The following is a 24,904-nucleotide window of genomic DNA, read 5'->3' on the forward strand; positions in this document are numbered from 1 at the left end:
TAGCAATCACTTATTATTTAGACCAATGAAAGCACATACAGAAATCCTGGGGAATTTGTTTGATTAAGTGGGCTAGACTGCTAGGGACGTCAGCCCAGAAATCAAGCCACATTTGCTCCAGAAGTGTTGAGTAAATGTGTTTCAACCCCAACGCATCCTCGGTACGAAGTCCCGCCATTAGACGCAGGCGCTGACATGAAGCGCATCACCATCCCGCAGTCCGGGCTCTCCTCTAAGCTATACGAATTGCTGTCCCGGCCCAACTCGGCAACGGGCGTAACCCCTTCGGGACCGCACATGTCGGGCGCGGCGAGCCAGGCCGCCCCCGGGCCGAGGGCCGAGGCCCCAGGGAGGGAGGGCGGCCGGCGGCGGCGGCGGCGGCGGCGGCAGCGGGCGAGGGGCGGCGGGCAGCGCTCGGGACCGGCCGCCGCCGCCGCGGAGCGCGGGCGCCCCCCCGTGGCCCCTCGGCCGCGCTGCGCCGCGCCGGCGGGCGGGGGGGGACAGGCGGGGCCGGGGCAGGCGAAGGCCTCGCCTGCGCCCCTCCGAGCCGCCGGTGGGAGCCTGGGGGGCTGCGCCGGGGCTCGGCCGCGGGGGACTCCCACGCGGAGAGGCTGATTCTGATGTTTAGGGAGCGGGCACAGTTGACTTGGATTAACTCACGTTCTTAAATCGGTTAAATGTTATTAATGTCATGGTCTTATATATTTGGGGAAATAATTCTAGACTTCTGCAGCTAAAGTTGAACCACTCTTGACAGCTATTATGAACATAATGGAAATATTTCAGGTTCCCAATATTTGACTTCTACGAAATTTGTGTTCAGACATCACCGTCCAGTCGTAAGTGCTGCTCTGTCTGTCACAAAAGCAGAGGCATCCCTTTAAAGCTGTGACATGGATATGTACACAGAGGGAAAAGGTTCATATGGAAAAAAAGCTGTCAAGGGAATACCTGGGCAGTACAGATAAGTTCAGTGAACAAATCGGCGTGTTAGAGCTGGCCACTGCACAGCCTAGACCCACTTTTTCTGTCACTGAAATAGCTTTTATTCCATTGTAAATGTTAAAGGCATATGCTGCCAGAAATGAGGGTTTATCATTGCCTGCTAGCCAGAAGCTAGTGCTGCTCCACACTGAATGTTTAATTTACATCACTACAGCTCCTCACTTGAAGGCACCAGCCCTCTGCTAACTCTGTTCAGAGCTAAGATCGATTCCAGTCTTTGAACTGCAGCCAGCTGTGTGCCTCTCGAGTTTGCTAGTTTGGAAAGCAAAAAGCAACGCCAACACCTGTGGAACACAAGGGCCTCCAAGCCCTGCATCTGTGAGTCATCGTCAGCCATGGAAGCAATGCCTCTCCCACACCTAGAACAACGTGCGAAGCACGTAATGAAGGGCATCACACAACAAAAATCATATCACGGCAGGGAATGGACTGCCTGGGGAGACTTTACACCTTGTTAGTGTCTAGCAGAGTTATGACAATGACTGTCAGGGAAATCATGATTGTACTGAGGTTCTCTCTGTAAAAAACCACAGGAAGATGTTCCTGCTCAATTACTCTTCTAAAAAGAGAGCTAACAAATGTGAATGCTCCTGATATTGAAAAACATCACTATCCCTTTCTCATAATTTCCCCCAGCTTTAACCGGAGTAAATTCAAGGAACAAATCAGCATATTAGAAACAGCAGTAGCTCACACTAGATCCACTTTTTGTAGTATCTGGAAGTCTTTTTTAAGTTTGTAAAGGTTAAAGACATGGCCTGCCAGCAGTGATGGCTTGTCATCACCTGAAATCTTCCACGCTAGGTTCTTGCTTTTGGTCAATTGACGTTATAACCTTGTAGTTCTACTTTTCGTTTAGTAGCCAAAGTCATAGAAACCCTTCCAAGACTAGTGAAAAGCACATTTGCCTCCATTGCAAAACTCCTGTAATCTGTTTTGGTGAAGGTCCAGCGTCACCACACACTGTACCAATAACATGGTGCAATCCTGGAGGAAGGTGTGCCTGTTTTCTTTTTGAAATCTGCCCTGTGATATGCCAGGTGTTTATTTGGTACCATTTTGGTTTTAACAACTAAATCTACAATAATTCACCTTTGGGGAAGGGGATTATATCTGCAGTAAGGTGCCCAAACTATTCCTTCTTTTGTCAAGAAGGCAGAGAAACTGCAGAGAGGCTGGCAGAAGCTGCTTAAGAAGACTGAACAAAGTCAAGACTTGCTGAGCATCATTGGAGACTGTGCCTCTCTCCGCCCTGGGTCCCAGCGTGCACCAGCTGAGGACGCAGCACAACTGGAGCAAAACTGGAGGGAGGGGTGTGAAAAGGGCCCCAACTGATAATAGCACAGAACAGAAGAATCAGGTTCACGGTTTTCTTCCAAACCCCGCAGTAGAATCCGGGATTCTCACATCTAAACCTTCACCTGCGAGTTTGCAGGAAGTACTGGTGAAACTTCTGGGTAGTGCTGTGCCTTTCTTCTTTCTATTTCTAGCCCCTAAAGACATGCAGAGGATGTCTGTATGGTGTCAAGTCTACACATAATCAGTACCCTTTCAGTATGAGATGACAGCTTACCATTATTTTGCTGCATCTTTTTTAAAAAGGGAAAACATTCAGGAGAGTTTTTTTATAATACAGATTTGCAAGAAAATGAAGTTAACGCTTCCTGACAGTCTTAGTCTTGGCCTTTTAAACAGACTTAGCAGTCTTCATTCCCTCCTTCAGTCATTCTGTATCACACCCTACATGTGGCTCATGTTGGCCCCGTGGTTTGCGTGCAATTCCTTTAAAGCAGCTATTGAAGTCCCACTATCAAGCAGCTACCTTGACCTTTTGCAATGAAAAGCTCTTCGCTTCGAACTGGAAGACATGAAAACCAGCCATGCAGAGAGCCCTGTGTGACAACCCTGGGGTGGTTCATTTTTAAAAAAGTAGCCTAAGTAATTAGGGAAGCACAGAAGTTTTAAGCAAACAGCAGCAATCCGTATCGCACGGGTTAGTACGGTTTCAGGAGCGTTTCAGATAGTTAGCAACCCATGGCCCTGAGCAGTTCACAAATAAGGTATGTGAACACTTAACCTTGTTCAGCCCATCACTGTGTGTTTGCATCAAAAGTAGCTGTTCAATAACTGCAGACTTCCCAAGCAGTCCCTTGAGCCCGGCAGCGGGTTCTGAGAGCTTCTCTCATCGTCATCAGGGAAACTACGGACCCATTCTGCATGTGGTCAGCCTTCCAGAGGTGAGCCTGTTACCAGGCACTATCATAGGAAAAGACATTTCAGGATCAATTTCCCTAGCTAGAAATTGCGTTACTGGTGCCCTAACTCTGTAGAGGCTTCTGATGCTACGGTTGGTTCAGCTGGCAAAACTACTGTCAAGTTTGCTAAAGCTTTGAGTTCAAACACATGTTTTTATCTGATCTGTGTTATATGATTTAAACCTGATTAAATCTAACACCTGAAGGAAAAGCCTAAAAATAGATGAGATGTTGTTCTCTCCTTTGGTAGATGTCTGGAGAAAGTAGTAAAATGCAATAAATTGGAACCAGTTTAAATATTAGTTCAAAAATGTCATCAATTGTGAGATTTTTTTGAAACGCAGTCACTTTTGAGTTTAATCAAAATGTTTTTGAAAATGGTAGCAATAATGTTAACATTCCCAGTGGTAGAATGGCAAATTAATTTTTAATTAAATGATAAATAATCAACATCGCTGTTAAGAGGAAAGAGGAGAAACGTGCTAGTTTTGAAGTCAATAGGAAATAGTTCTGTGATAACAGAAGATCAAATATAAAATGCTGCATGAACATCAAAGGGATACCTATAGCTCCGACAGACATTGTTAGGTAATAGTACAGGCACCTGAATTCTTCTGGAATCATCTTTGCCTTCACTGGCTCCAAACTCTGTATGCTGTCACAGCCTGCACAGGAAATCAAATGCAAAGCTGGGAACGGAACCTGGTTTTGCTGTCAGAGCTCCTCCTAGGGGAGTTTAAAAGTTTTGCTGATGTTATATCAGTCTGTTGGTAAACTGAGCAACTCAAGCCTGAACGAAAAGTAGTGGTATTAGAGCTAGCTAAAAATTGATCTTTAATCTTAAAGTCTGTCCTTGTTTTCTGTCTTCTCCCTTTCCACACCTAGAAGCTTCCCCTAGGGACAGAGGAGGCTACGTGGCTTCTGTATAACAGAAATGCCACACAACAGAAGGCTGAATTCCTGATTAATGGCAGCTCCCTCCACTTTAACCACAACTGTTTAAGCCAAGTAATAAAACAAAAAGAAAAATCAATAATCAAACTGTGCCTCTGTTTCAGATGGATACACTACTGATGATATTGAATTTTACTGGAATGGAGGAGAGTCGGCAGTAACAGGAGTCAATAACATCGAGCTCCCACAATTTTCTATCGTTGATTACAAGATGGTATCAAAGAGAGTGGAATTTACAACAGGTACGCACTGGCTAGTTAAAAAAGCTCCCCCCTTTTCCCCAACCCAGAAATATCAGTGTCTAACTTTTGTTAGGCATTAGTCATTATATGACTTCTTTCTTTCAGGAGCATATCCTCGATTATCACTTAGCTTCCGGCTTAAAAGAAATATTGGATACTTCATTTTGCAAACCTATATGCCTTCCACGCTGATCACAATTCTGTCATGGGTATCTTTTTGGATCAATTATGATGCCTCTGCAGCCAGAGTTGCTCTAGGTAACTTCTTTTCAAAATCACTGAACTACATAAACACTTGTTGTCTTTGAATACAGTAGCAGCAAATCCATACAGCTGATTGCAGCGGCATTAATTGTGATCTTACACATGCAGCGCAGGGTCTTCGTTGTCAGGAAGGCAGGCAGGTGTCCCCTTGCCTACAGCTGAAGTTCTCGTTCGGCAGTTAGGTTGGGATCCTGACTGGCTTCCAGTTGCCATTGCAAAGACCGTTGTCTTTGCATCAGGCCAAACGCATCTTGCTTCCAAACTGAAGCGGAAAGGTCTAATTCAGGTATCTAAGGGTATCTACACTGTGCTGCATCAACATTTCATTGATGTTAAAAAACGTACTCTCAGGCCAGATATGTGGCTGGAATGAATACACAAGATCCTACTGACATCAGTGGAGATATGCCAGCTTACACCAAATAAGCCTGTTTTACCTACGTAGTTGGTTATTTCTCATACCATGTTCCTTCCTGCAACTTTCCATAAGAACCAAGATTTTCTGCCACCATCTGTGTTTTAAGGTAGATATGCTTTTCAAATGCTAATGCCAGAAAGCCATTTTGTCTCACCTCCATTTTGTCCCACCTCTCTGTAAATTCAACTCATTACACCTGTGCCTAGAGCTATTATCTAGATGCATTAATGACCTGTGAACAAAGCAGACTAAAAAATAATTTCATCTAGCTAAAACAAAACACATGCAACAACAAAAAAAAAAAAGAATCATGCAGTGATGGATAACACAATGAGATGGAAATGCTTTACTAGCAAGCACCCCTTTAACAGGAAAAGCTGGTTTGGTACAAGCATATATATCACTTTCTCTTCATCAAAGACCACCACTTTATCAAAAAGCTTCCCTTTCTCCTTTCAATACTCTGTTTTCAGTCAAAAGCTAGATACTTAATCCAGTTCCCCAGAGCAATGCAAGCCACCCTATGGGTCAAGCAGGGCTACTGCTGTAAATAAAGTGAGAAGCATTTCCTCACATAGAAAGAACAGTGATAAACTCTTTGCTATCCAGATCAGCTAATACCACATTCCCTAGCAGAGTTATTGTAAAAATTAAGGCAAGATGTACCAAGATAGCCTGGGCTTTTGAAGGCTATATTTCATTCACCCTCCGTTGCATGGAAAGCCAAGCAAGGTGCTATCAGCAGGCCTGCGAGAATATCTTCCTTTCCAGTCCTGAAAAATGCATTCCCTTGGCTGTTGCGAATCTGATCATGTAATTAAGCCATCTGCATGGGAAGTGCAGGGTCGCTGGGCAATGCTGCCATTACACCTTACACACTCAAATCTCCTTCCCTGTCTTGTTAGTCAATGTCTTTTTCTTCCTTTCGCAGGAATCACAACTGTGCTGACCATGACCACCATCAGCACCCACCTCAGGGAGACCTTGCCAAAGATTCCCTACGTCAAGGCAATAGATATTTACCTGATGGGATGCTTTGTGTTTGTGTTCCTGGCCTTGCTGGAATATGCTTTTGTAAACTACATATTCTTTGGGAAAGGACCCCAACGTCAAAAAAAGGCAGCAGGCAGAGCAGGACATGCTACAGGCGAGAAGAGCAGACTGGAAACAAATAGAGTCCAGGTAAAATGTTCAAGCTAACTTTTCAAACATTATTTCTGCTGTGACAATGTTGATGTATATGATGATAGACATAAATGCAGTTTGAACACATATGTAGAAGCATTTAAGATTGTCTAGACAAAAATCGTATTTTAAGGAGATTACAGCAACATATGGTTTGTTCCATCTTCAACTGAAAACAGAGTAAGAAACTACAGAAAATGCAAATGAATATTCAGAACAAGCATTTCTTTGCAGCACCGGAAAAATACAAGGGGTACAAGGAAGTTAAATATTTACCATTTCGACTGTATATTTCTTTGCTATAGAAGAAATGTTTACTATATAGTTCCTCTTTACACACAGAAACTTCATCAAAAATAGAAAGCAAAGACAGACACTGTTGCTTCAGTGAGTCTTGAATGAAGCCCACACCACTGAGCTTCCAGGAACGCAAGGAGGATGCTGCTAGGTTATAACAGCTTGCACAGATGTCAGGATTTTTCCCTCAGGTTAAATTCAAGCAGACCACAGCTACCCCCTCTTAAAAAACAAGTCAGACAAACTCCAGGAGGTAATACTATGGACATTTTTTCAACAGATAAAAATTTAATTTAGCAGTACATCACTAAGCGCTTGCAAACTCCTATAAACCTATTCCATTTTTTCCAAGTTTTTCAGAAATAAACACTTCCCTCAGGTGCATTTGGCCCAGTCTGACTTGGAGGAAAATACATATCCCAATGAGCCAAAAATTTTCTTCTGTTCTCTGCTTTTCTTACTGTATATTACATCCAAGTATTAACGAGATCTTACTCAGGCTGTCCTATAAACTGAGGCGATAACATTTGGAAAAAACTCTATTTGAGCCCTCTCTTCAGCTTGAAGAATGAAACCATGACATAAAACTTTAACAGGTAAGACTTCAGCTTGATGGATGGTTGCAATTTCACATACATGTCAGGAAGTGCATTTCAGAAACTCTGTGATATTTTATTAATTCTAGAGTTGTGTGTCTTGTGTCCTAGCGGCCACACCACTACAGCTAAGCATCATTAACAGAGTCGTCATGTCCTCAGTCTCAGTGAACTCATGAGCCCAATAAAAGTCCGTACCTGCATTTGCCTCCTGTCCCGATGTGCAGAAGATGCTTTATTACAGTGGGTGCACAAATTCAGTTCAGGCTTGCAGCAGTCTCCAAGGTCGCACAAAGTATTGTCCTCCACAGAGCAGAGGAGATAAGCCATCCTGTTACGGATTGTTGTGTGCAGACACTGTCTATCCATTGCTGTGGAAGACAAGGAAGGGAAAAAACCCAACAAAACACACAAACTCTGACCAGCCACCTCAACAGCTCCTGAAATAACCCAGCCTAGGTGAGAAGCAGCGCAGCAAGGGTTCATGATAAAGAAGCAAGCAACACTTCTTCAGCGGTCAGCCTTGGCTACATGGGCCCCAGTGCACTGAACTGAGTAAAGGATGAGAAAGTATAAAGGATAAGAGTACAGGTAAGCTCTTTTTCCTACGTAGTTGGAGAGTCTGTTTAACTAAGAAAAAACCCCGACTCATGACTAAAAGCTTTTGTCTAAATGTCATGCTGGCAAAGATTATGCTGAGACCAGTACTCAGAATGGGATGAAAAGTATTTACAACCACACTTGAACTTTTCAGAGCACCGCATGCATACACCAGCATTTTTCTGACAGAAAACAGAAGGCATACATGCTTTGTACCAGGATTTGTAAGTGTTCACACTTTAGACTGCAATTTCATTCTGAGACTGAGAATTCTTTAAGTGAACAGACTGCTTTCTGCCTGTACAGTGCAGGTTTGTGATTTTAGATAAATATATATATACACATACACATAGACACACACATGTGAATGGATATCAATGGATTTTGTTATCCCACCGGAGATACATTGATGTTGGACCTTGTGAGCATTCATTTTACTCAGCATGGAAATGCTGATGTCCAACAGCCATATTTCTTTGGCAGGAAGAATGTACATGACCGGAGCGGTGGGACACAAAGTAGCTTCTCTAGTGAAGACAGCTCCCAGCCTCTCTCCATCATGTTTTGAGATTTTTCACTGGTATTATGATGTCTGTGCCAGAGCAGGGGAAAGTTTTTTTGGAGCATAAAAGAAGTACAGCTGTAATTATATGCAGTGTAGGATATATTTTTCCCTTTTACTCTTGACCCATACCACTTATCCATACAGGGACCTCTAACCAATAGAAGATAAGTAATGGTGCTTCCTCTCTTTGTGCCAGGTGAAGATAGTGCTCATTCCCATCTGACATACAACTCCCATGACTAAAAGAGTTCAAATTCCTTCACCAGATAACAAAAGCATTAGACACGTGAGCAACATTCAACAAACTGACAGCAATATTAACACAGTATAGAGAAGACGAGATGGGAAATGAAACCATACTGCTGTTCCGTATGTGGCTGTTCCTTGCTCTACAGACTGAAGAAGGTGGAAATAAAGCCTCTCCCGTTTCACAATTTATGCCATTCTAATTTTTAATATGCAAAAAATATTAATTTGTAGTAAACAAGCTTTCTGTTTCTCTGAATAAAGCAAAAAGACTGTTTATATCTCCTTGTCCATTTGTCAAGGCTAGATGTCACTGAGGAAACCACCATAATTATGGATAAACAGAACAAACCACACAGCAGTAAAATATTTAGATAGTCCATGCCTGCAACTGCTTCTGTTTCCCCAGACAATTATAATGTGAATAATCATTACACAGAAGATGTCTCTTAAGCACGAGAAAGAGGTAGGATGCAATGATAATGTGAGTGGGAAAGGGGCTGAGCCATCAAGGGGTTCATAAATGGCAATGCAAGGCAGGTGATAGATGGTCTCTTGCTCCCCAGTTCTGCACAGCATCACACCTTCCTTTCAAATGTTCTGTGAACCACAAAACACCTGGGATGGAAAGCCAGAGACCAGCCACAGGCTCCAAGGAAAACATATGATTTTCCAGTACAGTGGCTACTGGAAGGAGAAAAAGGAGGGCACACATAGTCACAGAACTACCTCAACCTTCAAGTAAATCCACACCTGAATAATTCTATCCCTGCTGAGCATAACCTGTTTCTTTGCAGATCAGATTGTGATAACACTACTGCATTTGTTCCAACAAGACAGCTTGTATGAGTAACATGGCCCTGAATCTTTCATCTTAAGAGAAAGAAAATATGTTTTTGGATTGAGACAAAACAAAAGTTCTTACCTTTTATCTCCCAACAGTTAACATAAAAAAAGTAGGTAGGTAAAAACCCACTCCAGACAGCATTAAGCATTTGAGACCCATCCTCTGTCAAGGAATGACAACATGCTCTTCCCCTAGAGCTGCCTGACTACTTTTTATGTGGTCAACACAGGACTGCTGTTTTGGGGGGGGGGGGGGGGGGAGTTCTTACTTTAACTATTTTACACTTACAATATCATTTGATGCTCCTAAGCAGGAAACTCATTTTCTAAGTAAACATACAAGCCAGATTATTATTTCTTTTTATGATATTTTCTGAGCACACATCAAGGCTTTTCCATCACTGATGAAGATTCATATATATGTACCTGTGCTGATTTAGGCTTTAGGTAGTTCCAGTGCAAACAAAGAATTAAAAATCTATAAACACAATATAGATACATACTCAATATAGATACAAATGTCATTACAAGAAGCATCACCACAAACATGCATCTGAAGAATATTTAAACTTTGATAATTGTACCAGATGACTAACACATCAGCTTTAGATGCTTTGACATCCTCCTCACATATTCTTCATGATATGTTCAAAAGACAAAAAAAAATAACAATTCTTCAGATGTCTACAACTTTAGGAAAAATTTATGCATTGTACAAACAAGGCAAAGTGTATATGTTCATGCAAACACACATACAGGCTCAGAATATCTGTTAAGCAAGAAACCCTGTTTTCATCTGAGCAACGGTCGGTTTACGTAATAAAATTTAGGGCATTCCAGTTAAAGAACAACAAGGTGGTATTTGAACGAATAAATGTGTTATATCCAAGCAAGGAAGAACTACTCTGGGCTTGATACGGCTCATCTTTCGTACCCAAGGAGGGGACTGAAATACTCTACTCCTAAGCAGGCAGGCAGCTAGTGGGACAGAAAACTGATTAGACAGAGCCTGGTCTCTTCCATCCCCATTTTTTGTCATGCCATCTGATGCAAATGTGTCAAAGACTCTGTACCGCGGCAGTACATACCTGATGTAGGGAAAGGGCCTCATCACTGAGACACGGGGTGGAATGAGTTAAAGCCTACTGGCTGTTTCTGATGCGCAGGCTTCCTCCAGCACAGGACCAAGAGCAAGCCCCAGGTAACCTTGTATTAAGTAAGCAAGAAAAGATTTTAAGACAGAAAATGTACAGCTTTTACTGTGCACATATTTGCTGTTAATTCAGTCTAACATTAACATAAACAAAATTAATAACAAGTTTCTTTTGGGAATCCCTTAACAATTTGTACATTTTCCAGATTCCTACAGGAATTTGTAGAATTCCTGTGCTTCAGTTACAAAACCTCAGCTGCACAACTTTTAAGAAAATGTTGGAGGGAACGTCAATACATTCTGAAAGTGTTTTTAACACTGTGGGAAATTATTAGTCCAGCTATGTGTCACACAAGCAGAGAATTTGACCCAGGTACATAAGAACAGCTTTTATACTTCTCTGAGCTAATTTACTCAAGATCGGTGTAAAAAAAGACTGCAATTGCAAAGACTGCAATTTGAAGTCTGAATTGCTTCATGATGTATACAAATTATCCCACCTAAAATGATTTAAATAAAACTAATTTTAAAATATAACAGGTTCATTCATAACACTTAAAGCAGGAATTCATACTCTGCTTGGCTTATAATAAACTGTCAGGGAATATTAGTTTAAGAAACATCCCTATGAATCACTTTAGATCGTAGGCAGTTAGGAGTTGTCTTCACAAAAGAGAAGCCATAATAACTGCTTAATGATGCTTGCACTGCTGTTACTACTATTATAACACTAAAGTCAATTAGCTTAAACATTAGATTATGTAATCAGAGGTAGTTCAAAGAGCTATTTTGTAAAACTGGGAAGAAAAGGTTGACCTATCAAAACGTCTGAGAATTTTAAAAAAATCTGTTTTTACACAGAGACAACTCTGAGATTGTTGCTTTTTCCACAGAAAATGTCAGAACTGAGGAGTAATGAATAGTCCCATAGTTAAGGCAGAGAGTAGGAAACCCTAGCTTAGATATTCCTTCTGCTTAAATTTGAAGACTTGACCTTAAAAGTATAAACTGGGTAGCCCATATCTCAAGTAAAGATTGCAAACACCATGTTGATTTGTGACCCACTGGCCTCTCTAACCCAGAATATGTAAGCTTTTCCCACAAAAACAGTGGTAGGAACTGGGATGTTCCCACTGAATGCTCTTTTCAGCATGTACAGAATCAGTTGTTAAACCTGACTAGAGCATCTTCTATCTGTGGTGACTTATTACTCCATTTAGAAGACTTTTTTCCCCACAGCTCTCCTGGGTGGCTTTTGTACAAATAGCCCCTTCATTTCTTTGTTTTCAGTTAGTAAGTGCTTAGTCTAGCATCATGTAAATACATCAGCAATCATTACACAACATTTTCTCCTTCTGGCGATGGGAAGGAACATTTTCCATGCTGCCAGGTGGAACCGAGGCTTTGTCTGGCTTCCAGCTTTCCTCTGCGGCAATCCCCAGAGACTGGATTTCCCCGTGTGCTCTGCTTGGAGTTTTTTCTTGAGCATACTTCAAACCGGCTGTAGATTTTTATACCGTTTCCTAGCTCTGCTATGTCTCGCTAAAAATGTAAAGCTCAGAGTGCAAATAGAATCATAGAATCGTTTAGGTTGGAAAAGACCCTTAAGATCATTGAGTCCAACCATTAACCTAGCACTGCCAAGTCCACCACTAAACCATGTCCCTAAGCACCACGTCTACCCGTCTTTTAATACCTCCAGGGATGGAGACTCAACCACTTCCCCAGGCAGGCTGTTCCAATGCTTGACAACCCTTTCAGTGAAGAAGTTTTTCCTAATATCCAACCCAAACTTCCCCTGGCGCAGCTTGAGCCCACTTCCTCTTATCACTCGTTACTAGGGAGAAGAGACAGACCCCCACCTCGCTACAGCCTCCTTTCAGGTAGTTGTAGAGAGCAATAAGGTCTCCCCTCAGCCTCCTCTTCTCCAGACTAAACAACCCCAGCTCCCTCAGCTGCTTCTCGTAAGACTTGTCCTCCAGACCCTTCACCAGCTTCGTTGCCCTCCTCTGGACACGCTCCAGCACCTCGATGTCCTTCTTGTAGTGAGGCGCCCAAAACTGAACACAGTACTCGAGGTGCGGCCTCACCAGCGCTGAGTACAGGGGCACTATCACCTCCCTGCTCCTGCTGGCCACAGTACTTCTGATGCAAAACATCAACAAAGCATTGCATATCACTGGTGCTTCACAAGACTAGATACTGTCAATAAGTAATTTTTTTTTTTCTTGGTATAAAGGCATCCCCAGACAGCCATGGTATAGATTGTAATATGTTTGGAGTAGGTCCAATGCCACAGTTTACAAAAAACAATTTTAATACTCAAGCCTCAAGGCAAAGTCTTTGAAGTTTCATTTAAGAGGTCTGTGTCCTGATGTGTATTTCCCTCATGTGAGCTATAGTGGTTGTCTAAATATCTGGGAATTTGAAACATCTAGGAAGTCTTTATGAAGAAGTCAGGAGTCATCCTGGAAACACCAAAAAACTTGTTCTAAAAGAGTTTTTACTAAAGATGAGTGAAAAGGTAAACACTTTCTAGTAATGCAGCCATTCATGGTTAATTGCGTTCATATACAAAAAGGCAATTACATTAAAATATTTTATATAAAAATATATATATTGTTTGTGCCAGACGTGCATACCAGTTGCAGTTCCTGGTTCTTCGCTCAGGTACTTAAAACAGTGCCCTGACTAACTAAACAGCACAAATAAAGTAAGTAAGTGATAAACATATTTGAAGCAACTGCATCTGTTACTGACATAAAAATGCAACTGAATGGGAGGTTTCATTAAGTAAAACAGATTATTCTATCTGCATGTGAGCAAGTTAATGGTATGCTGTGGGGAGTAGGGACTTCCATCTCTGCAATACAATAATTCTCATCACAAGCTTATTACAATAACTGATAAAATGCACACGTACCTGTATGTTCTTCATATGATGAACCCATTGTTACAAAACCGTTCTTGAAACTAACCTACAGCACTAAAACTGTATAAAATTGACAGAGATGGCAATATTTTTTTTTCACCTTGAGTATATGAAAGCTTAGGGTGTCAGGTCACCAGACATTAAAACTCAGTATTTCATAAAGACCGTGATCTAAGTTAAAGATAAAATTAGAAAACTCTTACTTTACAGGGGATGAGATAACTAACTGAATGAAAAGGTCACAGACCAAAGAGCTGGGTCAGAACGGAAGATATTTAGATGCCTAACAGATAATTTCACACCAGTCAGGAAAGTGTATTTTCACTTCCATCAATGCTATACAAGACGCGACTGTCACTGCAGCCCCAGGACCACCTTGGCAGTAGAGCCAGAAGGTACCTGTCCATCTGGGAGACACCTTGTGCTGGCTGAGGAACTTGTCTAATTCACATTCCTTCCTTGACACAGGTTGATTCCCATGGAAACATGCTTCTTAGCCCACTTGAAATACGAAATGACATCAGCAGCTCAGACGTGTTCATGAGCCTCCGTGACCCCCGAGCCACCACGTACGCGTACGACAGTGCCAACCTGCAGTACAGAAGAGCCACTTCCAGCAGAGACCTCTACAGCAGGAGTGCTTTGGACAGGCACAGGCTTCATAAAAAAGGACGCTTACGAAGAAGGGCATCCCAGATCAAAGTCAAAATCCCTGATTTGACTGATGTTAACTCGATAGACAAGTGGTCCAGAATGGTCTTTCCCATCACATTCATTCTTTTCAACGTTGTTTACTGGCTGTATTATGTCCACTAATTTACACAATAACATTACCATAGACTAACATAATTAGACTTGTTTCTTTTCCTTCTCAATTTTGTTAACTCTGAAGAACTGCAGTAGCCATAATGTTACATGTTCAAGGTAAGATACCCAGTCATTGAATAATTCTAGATTTAAGCTTTCAAAAAAAAAAAAAAAAAAAGAAAAAAAAGAAAAAGCCAAATCCAGCCTCACTACATCCAGATCAGAATAGTACAGATCTGCTCTTAAAGAGCATCTTCAGCAAAAGTGCTATACCTCGATTTTTACAACAAGTCTGTGCATCACCCATGACCTTTCTGTACCTGCTTTTATCTTTTTAAGTGGAATAAAAATTAGTCCTACTGTATTCTCACAGCAGCATGCTTCCAAACAAGACAGTAATACAACTCAAAGTAGTAGTCACGTCACAATCTTTCAGCGTTTAGAGTGTAAAGAAATTTGAAGAAATAACTGTTTGAAGGATTATAACTATTATATCACGCATCATTTCAAAGTTAATAGTTATACTAGGAATATTTCCATAGTGTCAGTGAGAAGTATCACTCAAGGAGATGTAAGTCAATTCACATTTTCAGAGAGGTAGGGATCTTCAAAGGAAAAAAAGGGCAGCAGAGACAAATCCCACTGAGTTTCCAACTAAGGAATCAGCTGATTGGATCTAACTGGAATTTTGTTATTTCCACAAAGTAGCAAAGTTGATGAGAACAATTGTGCCATCTGTAATTTTGTATTAAAAAGTAGAAAACAAACACGTGTTCATTCCTGGAAGCAACTACTGGGGGATACCCCAGCCCAAGAGTGGCTCCTTTTCTTGACTCCCAGGTTTCCTGTGGCTGGTAACTGCAACACATTCTCCCCCAAGCTGGCAGATGTCTGGGAACATATCTGAGGAGAGTTCTGCACGTAGTTTCCTACAGATTTCCTTACTCCGCTGAGGAACAGGAAATACAGCCGAGTCCTACGGCACACTGGTGATGTTGGGTACACGGCTCCTGAGGACTTGCCTCTCCCCACCCGGCTGCTTATCACCTGACACAACCACAACCAAGGAGCTGCAGGTGAAGTGCTAGCAAGCTGCATGCAACTGAGGAGCAATAGGTCAGTCATCCCCTATCTGTATCAAACCCATTTCCCTTCTCTATTGCCAGTTTTTTCCTAAGAGTGTTTGTACTATGTTGCCTAACATAGCATTTTATTAAAACAAAACTACTATCAGTTAAGTTTCATTTTGTATTGAAAGTGTTTCATGCTTTTAGGAGAGTCAAGATATCCAAGCCAACAGAGTCTATGTACGTACCAAGATGACTGTTATCAATGCCAGCTGGTACAGAAAGAAACATTGATTGGACAGGAGGCAGCAATACCCGCAGTTAGGAGTTAGTAAGGAATACAAATGAGTGATGTGGAAAGCTTCTTCACCAGTTCCTCATTGCCTGCCAGTAAAGTCAACTGATGACCTTATCACCAGTTGACATTACAACTTTTTAATCAGAAGGTAATAATAAATGAACCACTCCTACATGTTAACGTTTGTCCCATCCTGCAAGACCTCGACCTCCTAACAGATCAGGACCTGCTGCAGCTTCTCTTTGTGCAGCAGGCTTCTGCAGAAAGAGTCTGGAATGATAAATCACCAAACAAAAAAGGGAATAGCTTTAATGTACTCATTAAAAATGATAAAAGGCTGAAAACCAGGCATTTGACATTGCTAATCTAGGAGGGTCCTTGAGACGGTCAGCTTTTCTGTGGGCTCCAAAGTCCCAGTCTCATCCCAAGTTCAATGGAGCACAAATGTGGTCTTCTCAGCTGTCTCTTCTCTGCTACAACCTTTAACCTCCAGCCTATTGAAGAGTTGCACAGTTTTACCAGATTAACCAGCCACTAGGTAGAATTTGAGATGATTCAGGATAAAAACTAATTCAGTCAAATGGCTCTTCTGAATAGGGCACAGCTTGTATGCCTATCCCCACCCTAAAACAACTTCAGATAATTTTTCAGCATTTGCACCATGTTGGCAAACAAATTAAGAACTGCCACACATCATGCCACACCGGACATTTTGATTATCTTTTTAGTCAAATTTAAACAATATTTAGATCAATAATATTTTAGTGGCAACTAACAATAATATTTTGGTATCATAAAATAAACAATACACAAACATACGGAAGTCTTGCATGCTAAGCAAACTGAACTTTCCATAACTGCAAAAAATAGCCCCAGGAGAGAGACAGCATTAGAGCCGTATGTGCTGTCCATTACAAACACACACCCCATTAAATGGTTTTGAATTCAACGAACTGGCACCAGACTTTACGAACAGAGAGAATAAGTCCATGAGCCAGTGAATTTGCCAGCTTTGTGGTTATACACAGAAATAAATTAAAGCAATCAATACATTCTGCAGATTTGTAGTGTAAAATACTCTGTGGAAAAATAACTGCCAGTGACCCAAGTTTTTGCATTACCTGATTTTCCAAAGACATTTCCAGACAGACCACAGGTCAGTAATTTAACCCAGCTGTTTCAGTGGTGTGGAGACATTACAGCCCCTCCTTACAGTTACAGTGGACATTTAGGAAGAACCAACATCCAACGTGATACTGAAACAAGAATTTAGATAATAGAAAAGGATCCCTTGCCTTCTGTTACAAGAGCAAAGATCAGCTGTACCGGTCTTCGGCATTTTTTCTTGTAGACTCCTAACATCTGCATACACATAGTTTCTAGCTTATGGATCATCCAGCTAGTTCATACACAGATGTTAGGCACATGGGCTAAAAGCAGTTACATTGTACAGTTCCAAGCAAAAAAAAAAAAAAAAAAAAGGGGGTATGGAGCAGAGGAAGGGCCATTAACAAACCAAGAGTAGTGCAAAGGCAAAACTCCTTCAGAACGTCATGTTCCAAAAGAGCAGGGTCCACCCTCATGCATCAGGAGTCCTTCAACACGTGTCACCAACGCAAACCCCAGCCCTGCTGCCAGTTTTGAATGGCACGCAGCAAGGCCTGGCTGCATCGAGAGCTGGAAGCCGCGATCTTGAGTGAGGAAACAGCTGCTGGCTCTCAGCACAAAGCTCTGCAGCAGGGACCAATAACCACCCCACATACAGAGGCAAGAGCCACTTACTGCAGGTTGGCAGTATCTTAGTCCAGAGCCAGCATCTCCTGCCTCCCGCTGAGCTCCTATCCACACATTTAACCACTAACTCTGGTAAAGAAAACAGAATTTGGCATACAAACTTGCAAGGCACAGTGGATTTAAACTAAAACCTCTTTCAAAGCCTCAAAAGAGAATTAAAACCAAAATTGGGAACAGAGTATACAACCATTACTAGCACATTTTCCCTCTTTCCACTACTTTTAGAAAAAAAAGCAGAAAAAAATATTTCTCACTTGAGAGCAATAGCTTGATAGCAAGGAAAAGGCAATGATTATTAGAGGCACAGGATGGTAAAACGTGGCTATTTATGGGTTACCCACGTACATTGCCATCTGGAGCTAGGAATTAGTGAGTACAAAAGAAAGACAACCTCTTCCCATCAATAGGTTGGGGTCATTTGGCTGGCTTTAAGCGACAAAGGTGAGTAACGCTGTCATGCTGAGCTCCATCACCGTTGTCTTTTAGCAGTTTGTTTGCCTGGCTGTAGGAACCAGACTTCAAGCTCAGCATAGATGAGTTCCTGTTGCTAACTGGGTTTCAGGTAAACCCCCTTACAATTTGTGCCGCTGTTTCATGCAATTTGTGAGTTTGAATAGATTATTCAAAGAAACTTGCACTGGAAGTCCTTTTTAGCTAGGTTTCCCAAAGATATGAGCTTCTACTGTCGCTCTGTGTGTGTTTGTTTGCCTATGTGGGAGTCTCCCAATAATATTTGGATCCATTGGCAATTTCTACCACAAGATAACAAACAGTAAGGATCTGTGAGATAATACATTCTTACAAGTTTCAACAAAGCAGGTAGCTGAGCAGAGGACAAAGCTCCTTTTAATCCAGCCCTCTTCTCTGCGAGAAAGGGACTCGATGAACCCCAACCTTATTAGTCATCAGAGAATCCAGACTGGAGGGCAATTCAATACCCAGATCCACAGGGAAAACAAGGTTCATTGGTTTTCATGCTCTTCAAACTACTTATTTCACATTTACAATGATCTTTTAATCCCATTCTAATCTTCCTCCTCTTCAGCAGTATCCCACCTAATTATGAATGAAATGGTCAGTGGCTAAATCAGCAGTATGTTTGGAGCGTGTATTTCTCCAAGAGCAGAGTAAATTAAATAACTCCTCTGTGCTTCTCCAGGGCTTCCAACTGGGATGGAGTCAGCCAGGAGACTGCAGGGATTTCGCCCATCTCTCTAATACCAGCCCAGCTGGGTAGCCAGCCTGCGAACCCTCCTTGGCTGAGCAAAACCACTGGTTTACAAGAGCCTTATTGTTGTGATGGCAGGCACGAGAGCTGGGATCAGCCCGAAACAGTGTGTAACCGTCAGCTGCAGTCACTCCAAAGGATAAACCAAAATCCTTCCACTTCATTTATATTCCCACACAATTCAAAACAATTAAGAAGGAATGGCAGTAGAAAAGGTCTTAAAGCACCACAAAAAATAACATTTTCAGTATCACAGGAATATTTCTGGCAACATTCCTGTGCTTTATGCTACCACTGAACAGCACAGAAGTTGCTATTTCTGTTACCTGCTGGTTCACCTTGTTCACCCTTACAGAAAATGTTCCATCCCCTTGTACTGCAAGTGGAGGATTTCTTGAGATAAATCATGAGGAAAGTCATCCAGGGCTGGGGGCCATGTTCTACCAGCTGCTTCTGTTTCCCATCACCGACGAACCTCTGCTCCTTCTGGTGAATTCCCACGTACTGAGGATGCATTGCTAACTCTGCCTTGGCAGTATTAGTCAAAAAAGGGCTGTGTTACACCTGTTGCATACAAAAATGTTTTAAAATGGTTTCTGCATTGAAAGCATAAAAAAACCACATCTGAGATTGTATATTTCCTCCTACCCCCATAGGCATCCACTCTGTGGCTCAAAGAAGGCAGAAGAATATTGAATTTCAGCATGTGATGATACTGAAACGTATATGCACGGGGTGCAAGAATTAAGAGACGAATGAGAAATCTGGCATTTTTTAAAGGAAGATCAGGTGATTTTGGTCTACTTACTGACTTGGAGTGCAGAGTGAACTCTAATTATGTTGTCTGCTCCTTGGCATGTTTGTCTCTCAACTATTTTATAAGTCATTTTGAGTCTCCAAGTGTTACAAAAATATCACCTCTTGTCTTGTGCTGGTGCCAGTCTAAGAAATGGCATGGCAGTTATTCTTTTACATTTTTATTCTTGGCAAAATCCATTGAGTATCATTACCAATAAGGAGATAAGATAATTACACGGCAGCAGAACCATGTCATCTCTCTAGAGACGGTCTCTGATCAATAATGTCTTTTAACTCATCGCTGCCTATCTGTATCTGCACAGTCTTGGGGAAAGTATAAAATATGAATCGCACCACCAAAAATATTCATAAAGATGGTTTCCTTTGGCAGATTATGCATTTCAGTGAGAACATCAGCAACCTTGTTTACATCTGTGAACACATCAGTTTCCTTGTTCCCATCTCTGAAACATCATTTGCTGTTTTGATCCAGCTGACAACATATTACCTGATTTTTTTAGATTTTCAGAGGCAACTAACTTTGAATATCATGTGCTGCAGAAAACAGCAGCTGTACAAAACAAAGGTGGCAAATCATCACTTCAAGAAAGAGCTCAATAAGACTTTGGCATAGGTAAAGAATTCAAGATTGGGTTTTACAAGGGCAGTTAATAGCAGTTCTCTTCAGATCATCCAATGCTTGCTCTGGCTCCCATCTAAATCAATATTAAAAGAAATATGGGAGATCTGAAACCTCTGCATTCCCAAGAACAGAATTCCTTCTTCTAATGTAGCCATCAAAAAAAAAGCTTTTTTTATCTATATGATGCTAGGAATCCTTCCCCCCAGACAGTCCACCACCAAACCAGTCCCTGTGGACCTGTAGTAGTTTCCAGTTAGAAAAGTCTCCACACCTTCCAGCACTTTTCATTACTGTATTAATTAGCTATATTAGCTGACTAATCTGATGCTAAAAAATAGCCACAGCCTTCTCTATGCCGGACCCTCGCTGGTGCCAGCACACACGAAGAGTACCTTTCAGTAAAACTCCTAGGCATAGACAACATGAAGAGTTGAACATCCAGCATATCCTCCACAAAACAGCTGAAAACACAAGCTTCTGCTCCTGCGATGACCTCTCCATGGAGCAGCCTGACAACGTGAGCCCCACAGGCTTGTAAAAGTCCAAAGGACGGATCTTTGTGAGATTTGCCCCCTTTTCTACATTTTGGCAATGGTCTTTTGGTCTTTCTGGAGCGGTCTTGAAGTACGTATAAACTATAAATTTACAGAGGGAAGCATAGGATATTGCCAAATGTAATTAAAGTGGATTTAAAGTAAAAAACTTTACAGACTATCTTGATGAACTTATGAAAGCATTCTCCAGTACCAGAAAAGTAAAAATCCCATTAGTTCTGATACTTCATTATAAATATTAATTCACAACTCAAAGTGATAGCAAAGTGTGCATACTTCAGGACAAGGTGTTACGGGTTCCTAAAACCACCTTACAGACAGAAGCATAATCATGTTTCAGCGTGTTTCTTATCAGAAAGGCTTGCTCCAGAACTCAGAAATGTTCTACAAGCTTATATAGATCTTTTAAAAACACAGCTTCTTGACATACACTATTGCTTTGTTGCAAAAGCAGTTTTATTACAGTAGTCACTTCCATACTGACCGTTTGCTGGGCAGATCCAATTCTGATTCACTTTAGTGTGCCAAGATCAAAGCTGAAATGATTGATCAAGAAAAACATGATTTTCCTGAAATCAATGGAAGATTTCTATGAAATGGAGAGAAGTACAATGAATGCCAATGGAGGACAAGTAACTTCTTTATAATTCACTTTTATATTTTGTATCAAGATACGCTACATTTTCTGATTCAAATTGCAGGTCTGTTTATGCAAAGTGAATTTCTGCAGGTGCTTTTTACATGTTGAAATTAAAACTTCATACAGTGTGTCCATTATACGTACTATTTCCATTAGGACTTTTGGTTCAAAGAGCCTACTGTATAAAATTTTGTTTCTGGTCTTAATTACATGTTTAAGAGGTCTGTACATAGTACCTGCAAAACCACAGAGGGTTCACCAACCTATTTATGACGGTTGTTTTCCTTTTTTTTTTGCCCAGTGACCGCAGGACCCAGAAGCAAGCTGCTCTGCAGGGGCAAACACTATGAGAATGTGAACTGATGGCCCTGAAACAGGACAAAAGGGGGAGCACCACCTGGGAACAACCGTTACAAGTTGGCATGGTGGGATGTGCAAACATCAAAGCCATTCAACTTACCATAATCAACTAATTAGAAAGAGCTCAGGCCTGGACGAACACAGAAAAATATGGATATAGGCAAAGTGAGCAGATAGGCAAGGACAAAACTAAAAGTTATTTAATGTTAATGGAGTCTCTTTAAACTCCTGTACCTTTGGTCTAATTCCTACACCGTCAGATTTCCCCGATTCCCCCCTTAATCACAGGCTCAAGCAGCTTTGCAAGTGATGCTCCCCACATCACAGCCCCTCCACAGCCTTCGTTACCTGTGCTGTTCTTATATTTCGCTCTGGTCCAAGCATACAGTTCCTCCAGAGGCTGTGACGTGCACAGCAGTGCTTTGCGCTGTACAAAAACCTGGGTGGAAATGCAACGGCAACTTCCTTACCTAACTCCCCGTTCTTCAGCCTGGAAGCATGCCTGGGCATAATTGACAGACACGGTCCTGGCCGCATGAGCTTGTTCTAGATGTTTCCATTACACATACATTTTTTCCTATTCACTACCTTTTGATGTCTACCTGTGTTCATCAAAGTGTATGCTGAAGCTGATACCAGCGAAACGGGTTTTGTGGAATCTCTAGCTTTTTGCATCAATTTGGCCTGGTACAGTCTCCACAAATGCCTTATCTGTCACAACTGGAGACCTTGCTTGCTCCAGAAGTACCTAATTCTCAGAGCAGAGACAGAACGAAACCCCTTTCTGATAGATGGTTCAAAGTACAGAGCAGCAAGCTCTCTTCTCCATTCTGTTTGGTCCTTTTCCTTTCCATCTACTGGAGGCCATTACGTGCCTTACGAGGACAGTTCGTTTCTCTGTAGAGATGCATGTTTCAAATGCAATTCCATGACAATCACATTTTAGCTGCTAGTTCTCAACTGCTCATCAACTGGTGCTCTTCTCCCTCTCTAGCCGTTCACATGGTGTTGTTATGCCCTGTCAAAAACATCATTTTGATGGTTATATAAAAATACTCAAGAGTTTCAACAATGTCTAACACCCACGAAAAAGCAGCTCATGGCACATTTATTGTTGTCACATCATAACAGAAACTGTCCTGTCTTTTTTTTTTTAAAGCAAAAAATCATTGAAAAATGATTCTTCAGCCTTTCCTGTTCAGTCCTGCAGTAAAGGACAGGACAAATATAGGATGATACTAAAGATGAAACACCACCACATACCCTTAGAGTAATTATAAATCCATTTTTACATAACTTGCTATAAAAATTAAATGAAACTATGTAAACTTTAAGTCTCTACTACTAAGAAAAAGTCAGAAATATTTTTAAATAGCATCTACATTTTTTAAAAAATTGCTTTCTGTCAGCTAGATATGTGGCAGATGTGCAACAAAAGTTTCATAGATTGAACTAACAATGGAAGTTATCATTTGTGGCCTTTTATTGTTGAGAAAACATAACTTTATTTTGAAGAATTTACTGTATTTTTGAACAATTGATCTTTGAAAACTAAGAGGTAGCAACACAAAAGTTCTCTTCAGCAACATACTGCAAAATAAGTTTTACACATTCACTTTAGTATTCTTTGAAGTACAGACTTTCAAGGTATCTGCTTTCTTAAATGTGTTCACAGTACATCTATAAATTGTATAAATGGGTCAGCACACAAGTGTCTTCTGTCCAAATGACATCCCAAACTTGATAGTGTACACTTGTATGAAATAAAATGCTAGCTGTTCATTATTTCTGCTACTGTAAGTAATATGAATAGTTTTCAGTCCTTTTGTCCTAATGATAAAAAAGTGTGCCAACAATAAAAATCAGTTAAAAAAATCAGTTACCAAAAGTTAAGCCTCTTTTCTCTACAAAAGCCTTCTAGCAACATATGCTATCTGAGCATACTGAAAGCTAAAGCAGAGTTACACCTTCAGTATGCATTATACAATCCATGAAGCATTTAAATGCATAAGGCCATATCAAAGCAGTATATTCATTCTTCTATAAAACGACTAGATCTAGAGGAAAGGGAAAAGTGGAGTCAAGACAAATATACCTATGAATAAAATAAATAGACCTGACCAATTTATTCATTATACTCACAATTAAAAAATAGCATGCTCCTGAATAGACTACTGGACAATCTGCAGTAACTCTTTCCAGATTTTATATAAAGCTAAACAAATATCAATTCCAACCTTAACTTTTTAGCTTGAATTTGGTCTCACTTATGCAAGGTCTTTATCTGTTATCTGATCCATTATCAAATTTCTGTTGCTTATGTACATTCAAGACTATGATCAAGCCGTATCTGTTAAAGCGATTGCAGTCCTTTCACTGTAAGATGTATTTTCTAGTCTTTCATTCTTATGACTCTTTACCCCCTTTCTCCACTTTTTCTGATCTTTCTTGAATTGCTGACACTGAATTACATACACATCTAGATGTACCAGTACCAAACAGAAGGGAAACAGACTACGTTTTATACACACAGATTTTTTTTTTAAATACTCTCTGACCCACAAAACTTCTGTGATAGTTTTAATATTAGAAACATATATGTAGGTTTCCTATCCATGAAGCCTATTAAAATCCTTTTCATAGAGGCCTTTCCACAAGAGAGCTTCTTGCCCTCCTCTTCTCCGACCAGTCCTCTGAAGTCCAATTTTTTGTATGGATGTATTATTTTACACTTTGCTTATATGAAAAACTATGGCACAACAAACTATAGTGGAAGAAACTCAAGACCCTGATTTTGAAACTATGAAGAAGGTAAGCCATCAATACTTTGCCTTTTTATATATACAAAATGTGTATATACACACACGTGCATGTTGAGAAGTACACATTAGTATATATGTAAACATTACAGACAATTTGCTTTTTACATAATGGAAGAATGCTTTAGCAAATAGTAGAAACGGTAAGATTCCTGGTGTACTCTTCTCTAGTGTTACGGCTTCTAACTTTCATTACGTACTACAATCAAAACCCAATCTGGTTTCAGAAAGGTTTAGACTAGGATTTACCAGTTACCTGCTGTATTAAGTGGGCTGGGAATATCCTTTTCACAGTCCACGTAGGTCAGCTCCTCTGCAGCACTGCACTCCCTTTTGAA

General features: G+C 41.0%; 1 protein-coding gene across 3 annotated transcripts in view; it reads left to right on the top strand.

Moving 5' to 3' along the window:
• Nucleotides 1-24,782, top strand: part of GABRB1 (gamma-aminobutyric acid type A receptor subunit beta1) — a 148,320-nt gene extending 123,538 nt beyond the window's left edge. For all 3 annotated transcript variants that reach the window (XM_087736446.1, XM_087736447.1, XM_087736448.1), the window contains 6 exons: nucleotides 4,319-4,456; nucleotides 4,562-4,714; nucleotides 6,070-6,320; nucleotides 14,027-15,481; nucleotides 19,409-19,541; nucleotides 21,689-24,782. In XM_087736446.1, coding sequence (XP_087592572.1) covers nucleotides 4,319-4,456; nucleotides 4,562-4,714; nucleotides 6,070-6,320; nucleotides 14,027-14,374 — 890 coding nt within the window. In that variant the 3' untranslated portion in view covers nucleotides 14,375-15,481; nucleotides 19,409-19,541; nucleotides 21,689-24,782. The remainder of the gene's footprint in view (nucleotides 1-4,318; nucleotides 4,457-4,561; nucleotides 4,715-6,069; nucleotides 6,321-14,026; nucleotides 15,482-19,408; nucleotides 19,542-21,688) is intronic.
• The last annotated feature ends 122 nt before the right edge of the window (nucleotides 24,783-24,904 follow it).

The sequence above is a fragment of the Nipponia nippon genome, unplaced genomic scaffold (assembly GCF_047370975.1).
Source record: "Nipponia nippon isolate SJK-2023a ecotype South Korea unplaced genomic scaffold, ASM4737097v1 scaffold_6, whole genome shotgun sequence".
NCBI classification, from domain to species: Eukaryota; Metazoa; Chordata; class Aves; order Pelecaniformes; family Threskiornithidae; genus Nipponia; species Nipponia nippon.